Here is a 19,601-nt window from a genome sequence, read left to right on the forward strand (position 1 = left end):
TATGAGTCATCGGGCAAAGGAACATGCGATCCGTGTGTGCTGCCTTCGTGTTCCCGGTAAAACAGCATCGCCTGTCGTTTTCTCAACCGTCACCGGGTAGACTCTTCGAGACAGAGGTTATAAAACGTTACGGGGGAACCGAGGCGGTCGACTTTTCCTTTCGCGCGAGAGAACAGAAGCCGGACGAATCCGACACGATCCGTCGAACTACGTAAACATGAAGCTGGACGTGTCTGACGTGCTTTACGACAGCTCGAGCGTGTCCAGCAACAGCGGCACGTCACAGAGCTCCCGCGTCAGCCATGATTTTCTCTCCAGCATTGCGAACTCGTCCATACTGCACAGCAACGTAAGTACCCGCCGAGCTGCACCCTATATTTTCCATAGAAAACGCTCGTAACCAAATGATAGGCTTGTAACGCTTCAAATATGGACGCTTATGCAACGATGACGTGTATATGTATATATAACAATATATGTGTATATGTATATACGTACAGGTCGGGTAAACAACGCTCACGTGACATGATCTCGTAGGTGAATTTCGCAAAAATATTCGTACAGCGGTATATAAGATCACCGAATAAAAAGAAAACAATAACGTACGCTGCGCAGACCAGTTACGTAATCAGGTTTCCTCGAATGATTAAGCGTTATTCGAATAGGTAACGTTGATGAGGAGATTGCGAGTTATCGTGAAATGAATACATATCGATGTATCCGTTCCGGAGAGGATTAAAACCGTCTTCGCAATCCGTTGGAATTCAACGGAGAGTCGCACGACTATGCGAACGGTGAACGCCCCGTTTATTCGAAGAAATCGCTGGAAAGGTGGGAAACATGCGACCACTTTTTCTTTCGTTTGCACGCGCGACAGCTCGGATTTGATTTAAGCCAGGATTCTTAGCGCATCTTTGTTCTGCGATTATTCGCAAACAACGGCGAGAGCAGTTGACAACCGCGTCGGGACTGCTATCGTTCCGTCATTCGCGAATGGTACACGCGCCCAGATCTAAATTTATAAATCGCATCGCGTCATCGCTATAAACTATTCGTCGTAAAAACATGATTTCCGATATTTATTATTCGCAGCGGTTGCTCGAGATTCCGATAAAATAAATATCGGGTTAGCTACGGAATCTTAATGTAATGTTGGATGCTTTTAATAAATGCAATGATGCTTCAAGAGTTGCTGTTTACGTTGGGAAACAATAACGAAAGGAGAAAGTAATAATTAGATTGCGGATCTTTATGCAAAATATGTTTTGTGTTGATTGCGAGAAGCAGGAATAACATAAAAATTTGTTAGTCATTACATTTTTGAATTTTTGAAATCTTTTACTGTTTTATATTTCGCACAACCAATTTCTTTATAAATGCATAAAGATCCGCAGTCTAGTAATAATCGATGATGCGAGAATTGCATGCTATTCTACAGGAGGGGATTTTAGGGCCTTGAAGTTGGCACTATAAGATCGCTCGACAAATACCAATTCGATCGATGTGTATAAAATATAAATAAATAGATAAGTATGTGTTGTGAATATCTATAAACTGTTCGTACTTAGATAAACAGCTTTCAGTATGCTACCAGCTTGCTAGACCTCCATTTAAGGCGCACACTATGCGCGTAAGTATCGCCAATAAACTCCCGAGTTACTACGGAGTTGAACCAATGAAACGTGGTCTTACATGTTTAACGTCCATTCACTGATCTCCGCAGATCAATGGTCGTTGGCGACTACAAAGAACTATTACTATATAAATACGATTGTAGTATTGTTTTCATTCGATTAAGCCCACAGGGAAAACATCTCTCCAATAAACTTCGAGAACGCGATAACAAATACCTGCAGGTTGTCATGACGCAGGCTATATGGAAATCGATGTCGGTGTTTTTATAGATACCACCGATTGCATTAACTGCTATTTCTTTTCTCGATTCTTGGTATGTATCTATAAAAATGTCCCGGAAATATTTACACCGATAAAAAATCGATGTTTTATGAATAGGTCAATGAATAGGAGGAAGCTATAAACGATAAGTATAAATAACGGATGATTCATTATGATAAAACTAATCTCGTCGGACGAAGCGGATTTTTATCACTTGCTTTCTCAAGATTTTTCTTTTCAAATCAGTTTCCGAGGCATTAAACGCTGTGAATATTTGAATTTGAGTTTTAAATTTACTTGACGTTTGTTCAAAAAAATAATCGCTCTTTAACACTGTGGCTTATTTAGGATGAAAAGTCGATAAGAAAATTCCAAAATCATTTCGTTTTAATTTTTCTTTAATTATCTTGGGTTTCCTCGATGAATCTTTTGCTTTGCTTGTAATATTTTAAAACCAAAATAAACTTTGGTTTTCAAAAGAAATGTAAACGAAAATTGGGTAACTTGTAGATACACTGGAGAGTTAATTAGGAAAATTTAAATGGCTTCATCAGCAATCTACGTCTATGAAAGTACGTATGCGAGAAAAGGGACGATTACATGAAATAATCGGACTGTTATAATAATTTTTAATAAGACCAGTTTACATGTACAGAAATATGTGAAATGCAGAAATATTATTGCCGAGTCCGGTGAGATAAAATTCTTAAACACAGTAGGCAGCGTGCCATGGGAGGGTTTCACCGGCACCCCCATCGACTAGTTTCCCCTTGCGCCCCAGGTAGATATTCAGTGGCTGGCGATGGTATTGATCTAGCAATTCGACTGGCATGGCTTCTGCTGTCCCCAACAGCTGTTTTATAAAGAACCCGTACACGGCCGCCTCGTGACAGCGTGGTCATTTAAAACACGCGCGGATACATCGACACACACACGAACGGACCACGTGTGAACGTTCCTCGCTCACAGACGTGTCACACGGACGCGATACGACAGCAAGCACACGTGCCTGTCGCGCGCGGAACCATAGATCGCAGTGTACTGCGCAGCATTAAATGTTATGGCAGATAGCCGGTCGAGGCAGCTGTTGTCACCTAATTATCTCCGTCGGCATTAGCGGTAGGGTTCAAACGCAGAAATCGACCGATAAAATGCAAATATGAAGGACAAAGACCGTTCAGTCACGGAAGATGGAGAGCCTCTCGCACAGTCGACGAACGTGGAAAATATTCGCGTGAAAACAGCTCTGAGAAAGTAGTCGTCAGTCTTTGTTCTTGGATCGCGAGGCGGTGGGCGGTGGCCATATTTGAATATTGGGCACAGGAAGATGAAGGAGGGTCTTTCTTCGCGACGAAGCCTCTGCGGTCCTCGGTGTATGATGTTATATCTACCCGTCGGACGAAATTCGCAGAGCTTCCTCCTGAAATTTAAAGAGAGAGAGAGTATACTTTATTTATGCACTGCACAATTAACAAAAAATGTTCAACATAAAATGATGAGAGTTCTCAGGCAATGAATTTGCGGTACAACCATAATATCCATTGGAAGTGATATTACTGTACCCAAGATAGAAAAACTTTTTCCAACACCTAAAGAAATATTTGGAAAGACCAGACGTCCCAGATGCGTCGTGAGTGCACATATATTTTTTTTTTGCTCGTTGTTCGAACATCTGTGTCTGTATCTCGCTTGTTAGCATTACCTTATGCTTAAAAACAAATGAGTGATAAATATTTGGAAGAAGCTTCTCTATCCCTCGGCTCGACCATGACCACCACAGGGTTAATCTAGCCTGACGAAAACACCCTGCTTTGTATGCAGGATGACCCATAAAAGATTTACCTTTCAGAACTGGGCGTCTTTGTTCGAAGACACGTCGAGCGACAAAAGGATCCTTCCATTCACACGATTAATTCCTGGATCTGTTCAATTTTCCAACACAAAACCGGTGGTCGGCGCTGAAAAATATAAAAACGTTTCTGACCCGCCGCAAGTGCACCATGGGAATCGTAAACTCCCGATCGACGGCAAAGTCACGGAGGTATAATCTCGTTCCTCCCCCTGCCGTGTCATTGTGTCCCCTTTATTCTCGATATTGTGGCCGCGGTCGTGTTTTATCCGCGGCGAGAGTAAAAGTACGTCGATCCTTCACCGCATAAAAAGCGAACCGACTGATGATTCACGCCGACTCATCTTATCGTTTGTTCCCCCGTCTCTCATTCCCCGTGCATCTTGAATATTCAACGTATGTACACCACGTTTCTGCGGTTTACCGAAGTTTCCCCATCGAAGGACCGATCAAGGCTTCCGCCTTTCTCCGTCGCACGATTTTCGGCGTACAAATTGTTATTCGTAGCGCGCAACCCGCGACGCAATCCGCGGTCCTTTTGGTTTACCCAGAAACATTCGATTGACCCCGCTAACTCATCCGGGAACCCGTTAAATCGACGCCTCTTTGTCCTTGCCGGGGAACAAAGCTCGACGATCCTTTCGTGTTGCAGCTACGACCCTCGATTTCCTGCCCCTTTGTGTTCCTCGGTAGTCCCACGACTTTTCCTCGCTACGTGACCAACGGTACATCACCTGTTTCCCTCTGCCTGTGTTTCCGAGTGGTTTTCTTTAGAAGTCATCTTAGCGCGAGTCTGTAAAATAAGATAGCTGAAATGCATCTGTCGCTTCTTTTACCAAACAATTTTATTTAAATCTGTAGGTCTTGGTTTTGACCATAAGATTCTCCAGACCAATATAAAGTATTATCCTAACTGTTCACTATCTCGGTGCTCACACCATAGCCTTCGAAGGGTAATTAAGAAGTAACCGAAGAGAGTTAACGTTTCTACCTGAGATAATTGAGGCGAATTCCAGAGGAATTATCCTCGAGTTCATGTCCGAAGAATGTGTGGTGCTAAATAAAAAACACTGTTTTCCTCGGTACGCATAAACCCGGATCAGTTCAACGGAGATAGAGGGTTTTATTATGGGTTAGCGGAGGAGCATGAGTCACTCTTTGTTGACATTCTGCTTCTCTCTCTTTCTCGTCCACGATACTTTCCACCAAAACAAGCTCGTAAATCTGTCGAGTCTTTACTTTTCGGAAGCTTGAGGAAGGTTATTATATTTTCTCACACTATGCCCTGCGAAGGGTTTCCTCCGATTCTGCTCAGTTCCTTTGTGATATAATTTTCTAGCCGAGCAAAACAAGGTCGTAAATCTTAGTTTTCCTTCGAGTAGTTGTGCTATACCTGTGGCAACGCTGACAATAGGTTTATCAGGGGCAGCGGCCGGAACGAGGGGCGAATTATTCGATGTATGCGATTAGAGGATCGTAAAAGTAAAAACGATGCTGAAAAATTGGTTCGACCGTCCCGTGGGTTCGGTAACAATTCCGAGCGTTGTTTGCTAACATTGAAAATACGTAATTTCGAAACGGTTACGCGAGGCTCGCGAGAGCGGTCTTGATGGGTTTTTTTTATTTCTGATTGGTCGACTGTTAATGCCCGCCTCCGTGGCCCGACAATAACGACCGTGTAAGCTGATTCATTTTTTATTCTTGTGCAAAGTGCGTTCACACGTACGTTGCTCCGACTGCCGGAAATCGTTGCACGTGCACGAACATGTATTGAAACAAGAACAAAGAAGCCAGGCGTGCACGGAGGAATTCCCCGCACCGAAATAGTAAGTTTTTGCACGGGGACGCGCCGCAGATCCCGCGCGACAGATGATTTTCCGGAACGGCAGCCACTCAAAGTCGCAATAAATTCTTTTCTCTATTTTCGTGCCCGTTCCACCAGCCATCTGAAACAAGTTATGCGTCAAACACACGGAACTTAAACACATTCGCCAGCATCGTTTGCTTCGTTATCATTCATTAACATTAAACCTACCACTACCCGTTACAGGTTTTTTTATTTTACAATTATTGAAATAATAAAAATGATTTCTTAAGAAATTATTGTGTGTATAGATATCCTCAATAGAGCACGTATTACGATAGGAGAAAATATGTATTTTATATTATTATATTATATTAAATAATTATATTAAATATGTATACATATATCTACACTGTATGTGTAATATATTGTATAATTCTTACGTTCCGAATTCGTCAACGAATGCCTTTCTTGAAGCGCGAAACAATACAATAAAATTGTAAAAAATATTAAAAAATAACATTAATGTGATTTTCTTTGTGCAAACTACGAGGTTATAGGCGGTACATAGTAGCAAACGTGTTAATGCTATATCACGCGGTAGTAGGAATCGAAGAATTTCGTGACATTTGGTCATAAAAGTGGTTCTCTTATATCAACATCTAATTACGAGATAAGATAAAGCGGAGAAAAATGGCGAACGAGAGAGGCGAGCCTTGAGCTTCTGCCGGGCCAATTCTCCCCTGAGTAATTCCTTGACATATTTCCAGCGCTACAACATTGCGTTCGCCAGACACTCTTTACAACAATAGTCTTTGTCTTTCGTTGTTCTCTAACATTCGAAAGACGAAACAATTTCTCTAAAAAGACTGTCAAGGTCATATTTATTTTGATCGCGGTGCGTTCTTCTTATTTCCAAACGAGGAACACACCCAAATGACATTCATTGTTTTTTTTTATCTGTTGGCATTTATATCGAAGACGTAAAAGAACGGCGAAGTTCCGAGTAAAAATAATCTTGTCTGAATAGTACTTCTCTATTACTCGCAGCACTTTACCGACCAAGTGTAATGTTTCCAAAAAATTTTTTCGCGTGAACTAATTGTTCTAACCTCAACAAAATCCAAGTAGGCTGGTCCAGTATTAAAAAAGTTATCGTCCGTTCAAAAGTGTCCTATGATTCACTGCAGGTGCATGATGTAACGCTACAATCGAGTTACAGATTATAGAAACATTTCCTTTAACGCGTTGACTGCCATAGTGGTCGGTCACCGGTGCTATTGATTTTCTTAAAAATAATGTAATAAATATACTGCGGATTTTTATGAATTTTTGAAGAAATTTTTACTAAGTGAAATGTAAAGTAATGAAACAGATTAGAAAAGTAATTCACACAAAATGCTGACAATTCCTCGAGTACCGTCTCGAACGTTAAGTATCATAGAGGGTTCGAATACAACGCTAATGGTTCATTAGTTCTTGCCGAGTGAAAAGTTGAGACGCTACAGTGAGCCCTTCGAAATGATTTCCCATTTAGGAACCGTAATTAGAGGACGACTTCGGCTATTACCTATTCATTAGCAAAATTATGCAAGTTAACGACCGAGTGTAATTTACCTGGAAAAGGGGATCTGGTTTTCCGCGGGGCGATCCTTGATTCCGTAGAAGTGATCGTCGCGGTACGAACAGTGTCGAGGCACGTTGATTGGCCGGGTGCTATCGCGCGAATCAGCAATCAAGATGGCGGTGACGTCACGCGGCGGTCGCTCGACTCTGATTGGTGGGGGGTCGAGCAGCCGTCTTTCTATATAGTTTCACAGTCACATTGGCGGGCTCAGTTGGGATACGTAAGCACGCGCGGCAGTAGTCGATCACGTTGTTCAACGCAGTCTCGTACGTGACAGTGGTCTACAGTCTACGGAAGAAGATCTCCGAGCGAGTTGTTCTTTTTATTCGTTTCTTCATCGTTCAATTTCATTTTGGACATTTTGTGCAAACGTGATATGTGTGAACGATAAAAGGTGACACGCCGTGTTCCCGACGCGAGTGTTTACGACTCGCGTGTAAAATCCGCAACTTGTCAGTCGAACGATTCACGTCCCCGCGAAATACCAGTCACTTTTTCCAGTGAAGTTTTGAGAGCGAAACTCGCTTACAGATGTCGCAGCGTGTACCAAGCGCAGGCATTTACGACTACGACATTGGCGAAGATCACAGCTACACGATGTTTGCCATGTATTCGCCGGCTTCGACGCCGGCCGAGCCGTGGCTGTTGACGAAGGAGGAAAATTCGGTGGTAAGTGTATATAATTTGAATAACGGTTCTACATAGCTGGCGATGAAAATTGCGAAATCAATACGCTCTCAATGTTTCTCGCGGTTGTACCGGCGTTGTCGAACCAATGCAAACGAAACGTCAATCGTGCGATCGTTCAGGTGTCACGGTTGAAGGTCGGTCGATATTGTTCGCAGAAAAGCTAACCGTGAACGCGCTTGAACGCCGCGTGGGACTATCACGACCGTTACAGTTAGAATTGATACATGAATAATTAATTTGAAAGTCTTATTCCATTGATCATGTTACCAGTAACTTCTCTGAATCGTTCTGAACGTAATTAACTAATGAAAAACTGGAAAACCGATTCTCATTGGATAAATGTCGCGACATTGTTTCTGTATCCAACAATACGGCAGATAAAAATGGGAGATTCTTAGAAGGCGATAGTGTATACGGGAGAAATATAGTAATTGAACCGACGATGACGTCTTTGCTAGAACTTTCCAAGAAGCACCCTTATCTCGTTAGATCTTCGATCCTCTTACCTGTCTCTTGCCTTTTACCTGAGCTGCCAGTTTTCCGTCCGCTCGTAAAGTTAATTGTCTTTTGAGAAAATTAACTATTCCAGTCAGGCTTGCGACAGTCCAACAACTGAGGATATAATTTTTTATGTAAACAAGTTTCGAGTCAAATGCCATTTTCTTATCATCACGCAGTAATACATACTGCAATCGTGTTTTCCTTTCTGGGAATCCGCGAGGGTTTTAAAAGGCCATGATTATTATAGGCGCTTACATAAGCGGATTTATGTGCTTTTGAAGGTAGTCCTTGCGTTTTGGCGACCGGCGTCGCCATTAACGTTCCGTCCTAACAAACCTTGCCTTGCGTTCTGGGTATATGACCTCGAATTCAAGTCGAAATTGGTCAATCGTTTTTAAGTAATTTATTTTACACTCGGTCTTGTGTCAAATTCTGAAAACAGTTTAAAGTAACGTTTACGAACAAAAGATTTTAAAAATGTATTTCATTATTTTGTGTATCAGATTCGCATTAATTTTTTATTCGAACAAACATTTTTTCTTCGCATTCTCTTGCGAATCGTTCTTCTTACCGATGAACTTGTCGACATATCAAAACAAACGCGAGCAACACAACGAAGCACGCGTATTGAGAACACGAAACTACGGATGTATTTTTCTAATTCACGATGTTTGCCCTTCGTGTCGTGTCCGAACACTAATTTCCCAATTGTTTTGAGCGACGTGGCCGAGTCGTTGAACCCCGAAGACGGAGAAAAACATTCACCCACGAAATTTAAGAATACATACTTTGTGTGTCTGACACCGAAGGAAAACAGTTAAATCTGACAGGAAGCCCGGAGTTAACGCTCGTTAACCCACCAATTAGAGGGTTTAGTTAAACGAAGGCAGGGTTAAGTTTAGCGGGAGCAATATGAACGGGTCATAAGGCAAGAGGTGTCATCCTGCCTCTTAGCCTCGCGAGATGACGGTCGGTTTCTTTCACGCATAGTCTCGTAGAAAACGCAATGGAGGCGCTTGTTCTATTAAGCTGTGCATTCTCGAGCGGCAGTGTCCGGGTCTCTTCTGACCCTACGCGTAAAATTCAATTTCTGACGGTTAATTTAAGAAAAAAATGTTTAACATTGTAATCTCGGACCTTCTCATTTTACTGGATACGTTTTCTTTCAAAACATTATAAATGTTCGTCTAAGATTTGAGATCGCGTTATCATAAAAATATGAATATGAAAAATGAGTCGTTGATGGGTTCGGAAAAGAATTCCCGAAACGGTTTACTGCGTTTTAACGAGTTCGCGGCAGGATTTCTGAAACTCGATGCAGCGCGTTGGACACATTCTTGGTATGAATCACCAGATACCGGTTACCGTTGTCGTCGACGAAGATCGCTCGGAGCGTTCGCTCCGAAAGCTGCGTCAAATTAGCTGCTTCCGGTATCGAGAAAAAATTTCCGTCGTCGCCGATGCGGTCACCGGTGGCGGACCAACACCCAATCCGATTTGCATAACTCACGACGACGCTGCGCCGGTTCTTATTTCTCGCAAAACTTACCTGTTTCGTGCGCAATGTCGCGCGCGATCTCTCATGCGGACGCTCTCCGCCTCTCTCTCTCTCTCTCTTACAAGTGGGATGAGTCATGGAGCGTAGTTTTACCAGCGATTTATGAATGAAAATCCACGCACGTGTCGCGTGCGCGCAGGTTGCCGTCGCGACACGCGAGATCGCTCGACATTATTATTCGCGACGCCTCGTAAACACGTCGATTATGTAGTGCTCCGTGAGACATCGGTACCGGGAAAAAGCTGACACGGTTTGCGTGCACCGGGTCTCGCTGTCAGATGTAGCAATGATATTTTTCTTCTCGACTTCGTACGCGGAATCGCGGTTATTCCATCTCTCAACGTAGAACACCGGATTCGGAATTCGACGATCTAGCATTCGTTTAGTATCTTCGTTATCTCTATTTATATCTGTACCAGTTTGCACGGGGATTATATACCTTGTACTCCTTATAGTCAGTCTTGTTATGTAAATGTTTACCGCCGCATCACTCCTCAATCCAGCTGACAGCGAAATTGTCTCGCGAGGCTCGTACTTGAACTTATTTCTGTTTTAAGAGGTCCTATATTTTTTTTCGTAGCCCATAGTACTCGTCAAAACTGCAGAACCTTTGTTGAGATTGTGCAACACTTCAGTTAAGTCCTTGCGCTGCGATTTGTTTCATTATTCTTTGTCGTTTGACTGTACATAGCAAAACTATTATGTATATAGTAAATAGAATGTTACCTCGTATTAAAGGAAATTAATGTATACATACTTAGTAGATTCTTTTCGAAATCTTTATCATGAGTCTGACTCGATGTTATAGTATGTACGAGGGGATAAACTATTTTCTTCGCAATGCCCAGCTCCTCGCTTTCAGATTTCATATAAATGCACAAATGTGTCTCTAATAAAATCTTTATGCAATTCGCCATGCAGAGCACAAACCATGAAACGTTACAAAAGTGGTAGTTCATGTAACAGCTGTGTAACAGATCGCTAATCGATCTCGAGTCGAATCTAAAATAGGAGTCGCTAACACGGCGTATATTTTGAGGAGTGAAAGTTTACCGTTAGCAAATTTGCGTCGGTCCGTTCAATTATCGTCCCGGATCAATATTTATCCAGTAGATCTTTCCACCTGAGTAAAGCACATGTTCGTTGTAAAACAATCGGCAACAGGGAAACGAAGTGGAAAATATATTTCTCAGAAGATAATTGATGCAAGGAAAAATCCGCAAGATCGGACTATAAAAGCATCGTATAACTTTCCTGCTAGGTTGCAGATCGAAAGAGTCGCAAAGAACTCTGTCGCGCGTTGCGAAACCGCCTTTAGCCTGCTGCGCAAAAACAGTTTCACAATGGAGATTCAGTCTCTCCCGGCAAGAAATTATTGCGATTGGCCTGCTCTAATGCCGGCTAAAATACGAACTTCGAGAGTGTTATAGACGCGAGGTATATTCCTTCTTCATCTTTTTCTTACTTATACGGCTAGCTGGTAATCCGGTGTAGTCGACCTCGAAAGGAGGTCGATTCCACGGAAAGATATCTCGTGTAGGAATGACGTCAACGCGTTAACACTTTCCCCTTGAGAATGCCTCGAACCATCGTGGACCTCTTCAGGTTTACGCTTTCGTGGGATTCTACTTTTCCTTATGACTGCCTTGCGATCGATCGGCTGGGGGGTTTCCCGAGATCGATTGTGACACTCGAAAGTTCGATTTCGTAATCTTTGGAAACCTCTTGGCGAGAAATTTTCGGTAACCGACAATCCGAATTCATGGGCAATTCTGTGGGATTGAAAATCATTTGATTGAAAGTAATCGGATAATTTTCATAGACTAGAATAAACGTCTCTTCCAAAAATTAAATTAAATTCTAAAACGTTTGAATTTTTAAGGTTGTGATTTTCTTGAAAAAAAAGAGCTAGAGATTATATTTTATTTATTAGTTTGGTAGCATGTCAATTTTTTCTTCGACAGTTTAATATAGCAGAACTAACAAGTTCGACGATTAGTAAATTTTGCTATTTTAAAGAATCGTGTATATAGAAATCAAGTATCGTCAGAGGGAATATATATTTTTTAACGTGTAAATAATAATCTTTATCACGGGTCGGAAATAACCGAGCGTTGCCTTTTATCTGTCGGGCGTTCCGTCATTCGATATTTAATCTTTGCTGTGCAGCGGTTGACGTATATCGCATGCACACATTCGATGATCATCGACTATCTATGTATAGCAAAGAGAGACGAAAAATTTCTCTAAATTGAGAAACAGTAAATATTTTTCTTCGACGATTCTCCATCAACGTCTTGGTGGAAGAAGCTCGCTACTTAAACAGACGTGTTCCTGGCGCTTATGAAACATTTTATTCTGCCAGACTTAATTAGCATCGTTCGCACGAAGATAATAGTTTATCTACCTTATCGAGCGTGTGCTTCCTCCACGGGGAATCCCCAAGCGAGTACGCAGCTGCCGTTTGTTCTTCGTGGACGGAACTCGATCAATTTCGCCATAATAGAATCGCCCCGCGTCCAAACATCGTAGCGAATGTATCTACCTGCGTCGATTCGATCGTTGATGATCGAGCGGTCGTCTTAATAACAAGATGGATCGACGTTGATCGTCCGTGGAGTCCGTAGACCCATTCATTCGAGCAAATATTTTCATTTCACCTTCCACCTGGGGCATATTTAACATTCCTCAAGCGACAGTTTCGGAGAAAATATTTCTGAAAAACACACAATCGGTTCGCCTCCGGAGAACCTCCCGCGACAGCTCGAGATTGATTTCCGGGTATCAAGGGACGTTTCTTTATTCACGTTTAGCTCACCCACTGCATTCTTCAAAGTGTCCGTGAAGAATCAAATCCGGGACGTGTCTAAGCCGGTGGTTATAATTCAAAAGAGGATCCTCCGTCCCTTCTTCTGATGGCGTGATAAAGTGCTTCATCTATTCAGGATGACGCGTCTGCCCTCTATAAGAAGGGACTTCTCGTCGAAGGGGTCACGGAACCCAGCGGACCCTTTTGGGGACCGCTCTTACGTGGGATCAACGTGTCCAATTTCGTGAAACTATTATTCCCGGGGCGGGGGCCCGAAGTCCTCGGTCCTTTGTGAGCACAAGGGACACAAAGAGACCCCTTGCTGTCTACAATCCTCGTCACAGTATCAAGTAATTCATTATAGTCTAATGCATTCGAAAGCATCGTCTAAGCCACCCGATTGATGTTGCTCCTTGTATTTTAAGAAGCGGAAGCTGGCTGCGCGAGGTTGTTACCGCTCTTTGAATTTTGATAGTCGTATAACCACAGGGGTTGAATGAACCTTATTACTATACATTTTACAAATTAGTTTTCTCTGATTACAAGGCTGAGCAGGTGTGAGCAAATTACAGGAATATTCGTCGGTCTACTAAAGACAGTTTCATTAAAGATGAAGATGAAGTTTTTCTTCTTTCGCAAAATAATCGTGAACTTATTAGTTTTCTCTAAACACACAGCTGAGTAGATGTGAGCAAATTGCAAGAATATTTGTCTACCACAGACAGTTTCATTAAAGATGAAGATGAAGTTTTTTCTTCTTTCATATCATTTCATGTCATTCTTCTTTCTAATCATTTCCTCTGGAACAAGAGCGTTCTTCAGCTTTCCACTGAAGAGATAATAGTCGCGTGTTGGGAGACGGGGAAATATCCGTCGGCCATGGATCGAAATGGAGAAAGAACAGAATGAGAAGCTCGTGGAGTCTACTTAGCTGCATTATGTCCGCGATTATGTAGGTATTCTCATCCGAGTGGCTGCCGAAGTGCAACCAGTCGGAAATGCCTGCGCGATTACGTCACTGGTCAGGAATTCACGGACCGTTCTTCCCTCGGAGCGTTTTCTTTCATGCCCTTGTTTTTTTCCCCGTCCGTTCCAACCTTCGTCCTTAACTTATGATATAATTAGTCTTCCAAGAGTTAATCATGAGGTACTAGGTGTCAGGACTCGGTAGTGCAATTCGATTCCACTAAGTTCTCTGAACGAATTGAATTCCGCTATTCGTATGTAAGGTCAATGAAGAGATTAAGGAATTCCTGAATGTCTTGCAAAAGTCTAGTTCCACTTTCCGAGAACTGAATTGGTAAATGTGCACCAAGGTATCTGAGACTGTTCAAGTGCAGTATGTTACTCAATGTTACGAAAACAATTTCGTACTGCGACCGCTGCAACGGTTTAGTAGGCTGTTCGGAATTCAAATGAGCCGTATTAAGTCGTTCGAATCACTTATCCTTGTTTACTCGACTTTCCGAGCGCATAGATTCGCAACGAATTCGCGCGGCAATCGGAACAGATTACGATCAGAGAACCTTGCACAGTTATCGAGCGATATCTCGCGTGATCGCGTGTCGTTTTTCTGCTAAATCATAGAAAATACATCGTTGCGATCCAACGATTGCGGACCACGGAGCCTAATAACAGCGTCGCGGAGCTGACGATCAACGGCTCCTGAAATTATGCGGGGAAGCAAAGTTGAAACGCTGGAAGATTGATTCCACGCGACGGTATTTCGCGAAAAATCAAGGGATAACGTTCTTCAACAACCGTGGATAATTTGTGAACACCAAGGAGCCTCGCTACCGGAGGTTGGATCTCCGCCATTGCTCTGTTTGCGCACTTCCCGAAGACGATTAATATAATTGCCGTGCTTTGTGCTCAAAGTAGCAATTACGTATCTCAGCGAGCGCGCCCGGACGACTCGATGAATCCGAGCTAATCGATCGTACTCGGCGAAAAATGGACGATTAAACACCCTGCAGCGAGCGTTTCGTAAGACCTATGATTCTACGTCGTGGAGGTCGATCGATCACAGCTTGAAGAAAAAGTCGAGGCTTTGCCAGTTCTTTGGACGTCTGAGCCGGTTATCTTAATTCAAGACTTATTCGACACAAACTTCCATCTTGGTATACTACGTTGCTCTACTAATCACGTTGAGATCTTCAATTTTCAAGGTGTGCCCTAATCTAATCTTGGGGGATTCATTTTATATTTAATGTTCTTTTATCTGAACTGTTTACTAATATAAAACAAGCACTGCGGTTTAATTACGAAAAAAAATACCAGTTAAAATGTGAACCATGTTTGCCTTCGGCGATCAATCTAAAAAGTGACAACAAACACTTGCGCCAAGATACTAGCCTCGATCTCAAAGATATCCCATACAACACGAGGAACAAGTTCTTTCAATATTCTGGTAATTAATACATCGCAACGACGATCGAGAAGCGGCCGTTTCGACGGCATTTTGATGTTCGATGTAGTATTTTCAAGAATTACATCCCATTACGCAAATTAAGTCCGATCGTGGGGGAACGATAAAAAACTGGCGTCGAGGAGACCGCGACGAACACCGGGTAATCTTTTCTTAGCGACTGGTAATAGAACTGACCCAGAACTTTCGAAACCGGAGTAGCCTTGGCGCAGAGATGTACGTACGTCGCGCACAAACGGGGACAGGGCCGTGACGTGGTTGGAATTTCCGAAATTACACGGGGAAAGCCCATTCTCGGTCGGTGTCGTTCACCTCGTTGATCATGAACCGCAGTTGATGCCGACTCCACCCCTGGTTTTGTGTTCCGGCGACGACGCGGTGCTAAAAACGTCCAGGCAAAGCCACTCTGTCGTTATCTGCGTCTTTATCGGGTACTGACAGTCCAGTCCAAGTACTTTAGCCCGCGTTATAAGGCTGATGTACGGTGTCTGTGCGGCCCTCCATAAGAAACGCGTTGTACGCGCCGTCTCAGGCTTGTTTGCCTACGTTTTTCCACTCGGCACGCTGAATATGGTCCAGCAGATCGCGAAATAGAATAATTAGGCTCTAGAGAGATGTACAGCGAGTCTCCTAATCGATCGCCTTCGAGGATCGAGCTACGTTCGCCTCAAGGTCCCATGAAATTGTATCGCTTCTTAAAAATATAGATTCCCAAACGGTTGTCATAGCTGTCTTCAAATTCTAAACAGTGATGCATGAAAATTATTGTGGGAACTTTCGAGGCACATTTTAGAGCAACTAGGGTCGGAAAAGATTTTCGTGGTAGCGGAGTGAGGATCGATCGGTTATCTGTCAATCTAGGGGATCCTATTGATCGAATGAACAGTAAGTGCAAGCGGTAAGAGTATAGTGGAGCGGGTTGAACGCTTTGATCCGTGAAACCTCTGCCGACCAGAGAAAAGACGGCGTGCGACCAACAACGGGATACTGTTCTCAATGGTAATCATTAATCGAGTCTCGGGAAAGGCCAGACTTCAATTAAGAGCCCTAGACGCGGTCTGAAGAGGCTGCTGCGTCGGGACGGTTTAAATGGGGTCTGAAAGAGGACTAACAGAACGAAGAGGCGCGGGAGTTCGCGTTTCTCCCTTCGGGCTAGAGGAATCTCGTGTGGGCAGAGTAGACGAGAAACAAACCGAGTTTGCAATCAACTAAATCAACTTGCAGTCAACTAAACGAGACTGTTGTATATCCCTTTATCCTTGAAAAATTTCTCTATGTTCTATATGTCTTCATCAAGTAACTGGAAAACCGTTTCTATTTAATTTAATGGCATTGTTTAGCGGCAAGGACAAGTCCGATTCGATGAAAGAGAGTACTCGGAAAAAAAGCGTACCGGAAGTCGGTATATGCCCAGGAAATCGGTGGCACGTGCATGTCGTCGGTATTTGGAATCTTTCTCGAGAAAATTTCGAGAATCGTAGTATCCGGGTAACGGTGTACGGATAATGAAATTGTGGCGAACCGTAATGTTCGTGGAAGCAAAGTGTGCGCCGCGTTTCCGACAGAAAACTGGCCAGGAATGTCTATGACGCAACAACACGTGCTCGATTTCGACTTTCCTGGTACGATGATTCCGTGACTCCTGCTATCGAACTCTGTTGACTCATTCTCTTCTGGCGCCTAGCAATAGGATGCTGCTATTAGCAGCGAGCGCGCGACACTACATATACAGGTTCTTTAAAAAAAAAGTATTTATTTCGCAATTACGAATTGTTTGCTCGGTCGTCGAAACTACAATTGAATAACATCGGCCGACGTTATCTCCGTTTGAGAAACGTCTACAAATTTTTTCCGAAACATCCTGTACACGGGAAGACCTCGATCATAGCGGTTTTAGCGGGCGCATATGTGTCAGAGATTAAGAACAGCTGAAACTCTACCCGATAAGCGAACCATTGATACATGCTGCACGGTTTATGTTGACTTTTCTTTTATTTCTTTTCCTCCTTTTTTTATCATTGTGCCTGGTAGAATAGAACGAGATAAGAGGCGAAAACAAAGCGACACGAGGTTCCCTTTGTCTCGAAAACAGTAAACGTCGCGCTGTGGTGGTCAATACTTCCGTACTCGATAAGGCGGGCAGATTAACTTCTTATTTACGCTGCTGCATTTAATTTAAAAACGATAAAGACGTTCGTAATTTCAAGTGTCACGTATGTACTGATATTCAGTACATACACTATTCTGATTTGCAAGTGTGCGAACGCAAGAGTTGTACATAAAATTTTAACAACATGTTGACCACCGCGAAAATTTTGCGAGTTTCACGCAAGTTTCAACTTCTATCTATATTGATATTCAGTGGCATTAATTTTATGACAATCATTCTTGAGCAACTCGGTCCCAAACTAAAGAATAAAATATTTCTGTAGACCCAGACGCGTTCGAAAAAAGAGAAAAGTATCCAACTGACAGAAGAGGTAAATGAGATTCGTGGGTACCACGCGGAATGTCAGTTGCACTCGGAGCAGAGCTAAGTGGACCGCTCGGGAATACCGAAAATGCCACTCATGGTTTTGTTTCCGCGAACCTCTAAAAACGAGGAGTGCTCGAACTCTGTTCCGAGACATGGACCATCGACGAGAGAGAGAGAGAGAAAGAGAGGCTTGAAGAGAAGAGGAAGGACAGGGGACGAAGCTGAAGAGACTCGAAACAGTCCCCGCTCTCTCGGAAAGTGGCTCGAGAAGGTTTCGATGCCCGAATGAAGTCATCTCTTATCCCGGCTAATGCAACCTTCCCGCGTGTGCCTGATCTTTTTCCGTTTCCACTCTTGATGATCCCCCATGGCGGAGGATCATCCTCCCCGTCGTCTCGCCCGTCTTCCCGCGCGACTCGTCCGCAGCTCGACGCGAGTCCTCTCGAGAAAGGAGTAGTCGAGCGTTGCCGAAGATGGCCGAGCCGTTGTGCCCGAGTCTCCGGGACAGGCAGACCATGTGGTGATAGCGCGTTGACAGAAGCACTGTCAGTGTCACTACGACTGCCGTCGAGCGCGGGTCGGTCCGTCGGGATCGCCTTTTTCTCCCTCGCCACACGCAGTTTTGAGTGGCCCTCGTTATCAATCGGCGTTCGCATAATCGCAAGTGACTTTTCCTCGTGGATAAGGATTATAGAATCGTGCCGAGGTGAGTCCAGCCTAAAAGTCATCTCCATTTTTAGGTTCGCGTAGCTGGATCGGTCAAAGACACAGAAGTACGACGCGAACCGCGGCACGTTGCTGCTGGGACGATGTGTGGGGTGAATTAGCATGCTCGAAACGTTAGCACGTTCCGTCGATAAACGTCGGCGGGTAAACACCGAGAGGATGGAAAACAAAGTCCCGGATCTTTCCATCTTTCTCTCTCTCTCTCTTTGTCTGTTCAGAAGCGTCTGTTGCGACCACTCTCTCGCTTCAGCGTTTCTCGTTATACATTCGAAGCTGGACTAGCGCAAACATCCTGATTGTCTACCTACGATAACAGTCTAGCATTAGACCTTCATTGAACATCATTGAAGCGTACAATTTTCATCTGACGCGGCCACGCTTAGGAGTGTGGTTTGCACCCTCGTGTGTACACTCCAACGTCAGCCACCGCTTACCGTTTTCAATTATTCGTGGATAACGTATTTCTCATAGTTCCTCTCCAATTTCATCATAATCTCCACGGTCCTCGTCACTCTTCGTGAAGACTACCCCTAAGCGCTGGAGATCTATCCATCATCAGCTGCTCCAAGGATTCGTTTTTCTCAACTCTTTGGCAGACACTACGTCTTCCGTAGGCTACACAATTTTTTGTGGGACCCGGGTCTAACACGCCTATTGCGTCAGGCAGCCTAAGTTCGAGGTACAGGCGAAAGGCCCGAGGTGTTCGCTCAGTTGGAAGCGACTCTAAATGCAAGTCGATGCTGCGCGGACGGAACAGTGGCCCATTTTCGTTCCTAATAGCGTTCTTATCTTGTTCCCCCGGCCGATAGCCGATGCCCATGCATTTTGTTTTCCTGCGATCTGTCTGTGCACTTTAGACTCGTCACAGTTGGTCTCGTACACGTGCTTCTTCCCACGTCCCTCTCTCTCTCTCTCTCTCTCTCTCTCTCGCTCTCTTCCCGCGGCACACGTAGACGTTGCGCGCTTATATACGTCAAGCAGCCGCAAATCAGCAGCGTCGCGCCGCTTCAAAACCTTGACGTCCGAGCCGATAACGTTCCAGGAAACACCCGTGCATGCTTTTTCACTTCGATTCAATTAAACATCGTTGTGCTTTGACGAACTTGAATTATTATGTTTCCGCGGTCAGTTTCATCCTTTGGCTCTCTATTTTCGCGTCGCCAATTTGCACCGCGTTGACGGTCTACGAAGTAACATTGTCATGGCCTCAGCACGGTGGCAAGGCTGATAGCTCGCC

The 19,601-nt window shown here is 43.8% G+C and overlaps 1 protein-coding gene and 1 long non-coding RNA gene across 5 annotated transcripts in view; one reads left to right on the forward strand and one right to left on the reverse strand.

The window, feature by feature from the left end:
- The first annotated feature begins 205 nt into the window (after positions 1–205).
- Positions 206–19,601, forward strand: part of Kay (transcription factor kayak) — a 47,549-nt gene continuing 28,153 nt past the window's right edge. The window contains exon 1 of one of the 3 annotated variants that reach the window (XM_076428185.1): positions 206–349. In XM_076428185.1, coding sequence (XP_076284300.1) covers positions 218–349 — 132 coding nt within the window. In that variant the 5' untranslated portion in view covers positions 206–217. Of the gene's footprint in view, positions 350–7,657; positions 7,846–8,505; positions 18,345–19,601 lie in introns of those variants that run through there. The other 2 variants (XM_076428184.1, XM_076428183.1) reach the window with 2 other exon arrangements.
- LOC143210909 (uncharacterized) lies at positions 1,863–7,303 on the reverse strand. Of its 2 annotated transcripts, none has more exons than XR_013009350.1 (3): positions 7,167–7,303; positions 3,739–5,691; positions 1,863–3,316 (listed from the first exon to the last, which is right to left on the reverse strand). It is a non-coding gene; the product is annotated as an uncharacterized LOC143210909 (long non-coding RNA). The 2 variants fall into 2 exon arrangements; XR_013009351.1 differs by having other exon boundaries at positions 1,865–3,316; positions 3,739–4,538; positions 7,167–7,289.

The sequence above is a fragment of the Lasioglossum baleicum genome, chromosome 7 (genome assembly GCF_051020765.1).
Source record: "Lasioglossum baleicum chromosome 7, iyLasBale1, whole genome shotgun sequence".
NCBI classification, from domain to species: Eukaryota; Metazoa; Arthropoda; class Insecta; order Hymenoptera; family Halictidae; genus Lasioglossum; species Lasioglossum baleicum.